General features: G+C 39.5%; 1 protein-coding gene across 3 annotated transcripts; it reads left to right on the top strand.

Moving 5' to 3' along the window:
* Positions 1-133: 133 nt before the first annotated feature.
* Positions 134-2,979, top strand: mul2 (mitochondrial E3 ubiquitin protein ligase 2). Of its 3 annotated transcripts, none has more exons than XM_016492099.1 (5): positions 134-218; positions 974-1,124; positions 1,303-1,390; positions 1,495-1,615; positions 2,226-2,979. In XM_016492099.1, exons 2-5 carry the CDS (start codon positions 1,008-1,010, stop codon positions 2,941-2,943), a joined length of 1,044 nt encoding a protein of 347 aa, XP_016347585.1. In that variant the 5' UTR covers positions 134-218; positions 974-1,007; the 3' UTR covers positions 2,944-2,979. The 3 variants fall into 3 exon arrangements, with proteins under 3 accessions (XP_016347585.1, XP_016347586.1, XP_016347587.1); XM_016492100.1 differs by having other exon boundaries at positions 135-218; positions 977-1,124; XM_016492101.1 differs by lacking the exon at positions 134-218 and adding an exon at positions 321-338 and having other exon boundaries at positions 977-1,124.
* Positions 2,980-3,810: the final 831 nt, after the last annotated feature.

Below are 3,810 nucleotides of genomic sequence, written 5' to 3'. Positions count from 1 at the left end.
ATACAAATGTAGATTAGCTTAAGTTGAATCCAAAAAACGACTGATAACTCTTGGGCTAACTGCTAGCTGGTCAGACAAGTTAGTTAACTGTCTTATACAACGGCCCCAAATTCATAATCAGGCAAAATTCATAGCTACCTATAAGAGGTCCTCGCGCATTGACGTGCCACGTGACCTAAACAACGTCGCAGTTTTCAGGAGGATCGTGAGTGTAAAAGGTTATTTCTGCTTCTTATTCACGCTATATTCATTTCTGTTGTTTCAGATAGAACTTTAATATTTATTTATGAGCACACATGTGTAACCGTGGTCGAAGTATTAGGCTAAAGTCTTTAAAGGTAATTTATGGGTCACATATTATGTTGACAGCCCACAGATTATTTGTCTTGTTTGGTGAACTATGGTTATTGTTATGTATATTTAATTGCGGTGGTGTTGGTAGTGTTATGTCGGTTTCTCTTAAATCGACAATCAAAACACCCCAAAATGCCATAGATTTAAATGATCGAAATGTTCAATTCCAGTGTAAACAAAGACTTGCAAGGCGTTGACATCTCTCTCTGTCTTTCATTTTTGCTTCTATCTATCTGTAATCAGCTAGAAAATCTTCTTGTCTGTTGGTCTGAGATTCTTTCTGACCTGGATCACCTTTAAACTATAACCTTCAAGCTTTTCAAACTTTTTCAAACCAGGCTCTCAAGCCAACATCTAAGTTTGTCTATATGACACATCTAGTTGTTAATGGCACAAACTTTAATGTCAACTGAACCCCTAAATGACATCAGTTATTTAAATTGGACGTTTTTTGAACTATTAAAAGAAACTAACCTGTGTTAATGTAATTAAAAGCATCTGCTAAATGAACGACAGGAGTAAAAATGAAGGAAAATCAATGCTGAATCAAATCACCATAGGTTCTCTTGATTCATCTTGAATCTTGCACCTGTTCATTATGATTTCATTCTGTGTTCAGTAGTCTAGAGAAGAGGAAGAGGGTGAGGTGGAAGATGGAGGATTTCCCCATCCGGACACTGGAGATGGTGTGTTTGGGTTCAAGTGTGGCTCTCTCTAGTCTGTTTTATTACATCTACAGGAAGAAATGCAAAACTGTGGACAAGCTTAATGTGAGTAACATTGCAAAAATGACCATTTAGACAGTATATATGCATGTATATAAATATAACTTGGATATATGGAATTAGTACCTGGAATTTGTTCTGGATTTAAAGTGTCTGCTACACTTGTAGCAGTGAAAGAGTAGGAGAATTTTCTGAAAAGAAACCAATTTGTTTTTGATGTTAGGAAGCTCCAGTTTTACCACTGGATGAAAAGTTAGCAGATCTTTTGAATGCCACGCCAGGAAAATGTCTGCAGTATGTGGTCATCGAGGGTAACATTCACTTTCCATTATACAGTGTCTCAGCTGATCTTTAGAATATAACTCAATCTCTCCTTCACTTTCCACTGACTTGTTCCCACTTTCTCTCTCTGTAGGTACAGTGCAGTCCATTGGGGAACCGTTAAGGAGTCAGTTTCAGGAAGGCAGTGTTGGTGTCATCCAGAAACTGGTCCTCCGAGAACACAAACTTGTGTGGAACAGTTTAGCACGCACTTGGTTAGTCCTGGTCTTCGCTAATATTAATATACATTACCATTCAAACGTTTGGTGACAGTAAGATTTTATCTTTTTTAGAAAGAAATTAATACTTTTATTCTGCAAGCATGCATTAAACTAATCAAAAGTGACAGTAAGGACATTTATAATGTTACAAAACATTTCTATTTCAAATAAATGCTGCTCTTTTGAACTTTCTATTTGTCAAAGAATCCTGAAAAAAGTGTCACTGTTTGTACAAAAATATTAATCAGCACAACTGTTGTCAACATTAATAAGAAACGTTTCTTGATCATTAAATCTGCATATTAGAATGATTTCTAAAGGATCATGTGACACTGAACACTGGAGTAATGAATGCTGAAAATTTAGCTTTGCATCACAGGAATAAATTACACTTTAAAATACATTAACATAGAAAGCAGTTATTTTAGATTGTAATAATATTTCTGTTTTACTGTATTTTGGATCAAATAAATGGAGCCTTGGTGATCATAATTCACTTTTTTTTTTTAAACATTAAAAATATATAACACTCCAAACGGGATTGTATACATGTCAGTCTAACATGGCATTTCTAAAACACACAATTCTCTTTCACATCTTTCAGGACAGACAGCGAGCGTGTGCTTCACCAGCGTGTGAATGCTGTGCCCTTTAACCTGCTGGGTGTGAACAAGGCGTTTGTGCGTGTGCTCTGTCCCCTGGAGGCCACGGGTCCCAAAATGGAAATCGTCCATGAGAAGTTCCACCAGGCCAGTTATGGCTTCACGGACCTGATCAGTCAGTACCTGAGTGGAGAGAAGCCCAAAGGTCAACTGGAAACAGAGGAGATGCTGAAAGTGGGTGCCTCTTTGACCGCAGTGGGTGAGCTCATCCTGGACACCGACCGCCTCCCAAAAATCCGCCCACCCACCGACGGCTCAGAGTACTTCCTGAGCACAGATGACTTTGAGACCCTGCGGCTGGAGCAGGAAGGGCAGGCAGAGGTGTGGAGGGTGCTGGCGTGCATTTGCGCATTGGCAGGTGTGGCCGTGCTGATGTGGGCGGGACGCAGGTACTACCGCCAATTGAAGCTGCGATGGGAGCAGGAGAACATGAGGAGGGAGTTTGAAATGATGGGTGCAGGAGAGCGAGGAGAGGAGGAGAACGGCATGGATGTATCGGAGAATGCGTGCGTGATATGCCTGAGTAACCCACGAGGCTGCGTGCTGCTGGACTGCGGACACGTGTGCTGCTGTTTCCGCTGCTATCAGGCCTTGCCGCAGCCCATCTGTCCCATCTGCAGACAGAACATCAAACGAGTTGTGCCTTTGTACCAGGCCTGAGAGACTGAAAAGAATCCTTTGGTTTCTCTTAAAAAAGGCTTTCAGCACGGTTCAACTATTAAACATGGTTTAATCTTATACAAATGAACACTTGTGCTGGATTTACATGATATACTTGTCGAAACAGCCTTAAACTTTAAAACAATGTTATACTGTGAACAGGACATCTGCGATAGAAGCAACAAAGAGATTCCTGATACGCACTTTAGTTTCACTATTTTAGTTTTAACATAGCATAACATAACATAAAAGCTTATTTCCAATACAGAATAAAAAAATCAATAATATAAAAAAAAAATCAGTAATTGTGACTTTTTATCTCACAATTCTGACTCGGAATGAAAACTTTTCCTTATAATGCTTTTTCTCATGGTTGCAAGTTTATATCGAACAATTCAGACTTTTCTTCTCAGAATTTTATGTTTTTATCTCGCAATCAAATCAATAATATTTTTCTACTCAGATTAGGGCTGTCGCGGTGACTGAAATTTTCGGCTTGTACAAGAGGACAGTGTTCTTGACATTGCAGCAGTATGAGTACAGGGACTTGTCTCTGTGCTGGTTTTACACAGGCTGCCAGTCAGTGCAGTTTACATTATTACACCAGGAGGTGGCGGCAAGCGACTGTCTTTTTGAGTGAGTCAACTAATAGCCTACATTTAAAAACGCACCGTTCATGAATGTTAAATTAATTTAACATTGAGTGCCACTTTACAATGCTCAATGGACGATCAACGCGATACCTGGGTAATGTTGAAACTGATGTTTTACTTCATAGAGAACAATGCCATTGATTCAGTGTACTGAACAGCGCTGACACAGTCGTGGGAAATCCCGTTAAACGCTGAAAGGATGCTATGACAAAGA

The sequence above is a fragment of the Sinocyclocheilus anshuiensis genome, unplaced genomic scaffold (assembly GCF_001515605.1).
Source record: "Sinocyclocheilus anshuiensis isolate Anshui unplaced genomic scaffold, SAMN03320099.WGS_v1.1 scaffold1155, whole genome shotgun sequence".
Taxonomy (NCBI): Eukaryota; Metazoa; Chordata; class Actinopteri; order Cypriniformes; family Cyprinidae; genus Sinocyclocheilus; species Sinocyclocheilus anshuiensis.
Note: the sequence above shows the minus strand (reverse complement) of the source record. Positions and strands in the feature narration are given on the sequence as shown.

Coding starts and splice junctions, on each gene's coding strand:
- mul2 (XM_016492099.1), top strand. CDS start 1,008: ATGGAGGATTTCCCCATCCGGACACTGGAGATGGTGTGTTTGGGTTCA. Junction 1,125..1,302: donor AAACTGTGGACAAGCTTAAT/GTGAGTAACATT, acceptor TTTTGATGTTAG/GAAGCTCCAGTTTTACCACT. Junction 1,616..2,225: donor AACAGTTTAGCACGCACTTG/GTTAGTCCTGGT, acceptor CACATCTTTCAG/GACAGACAGCGAGCGTGTGC.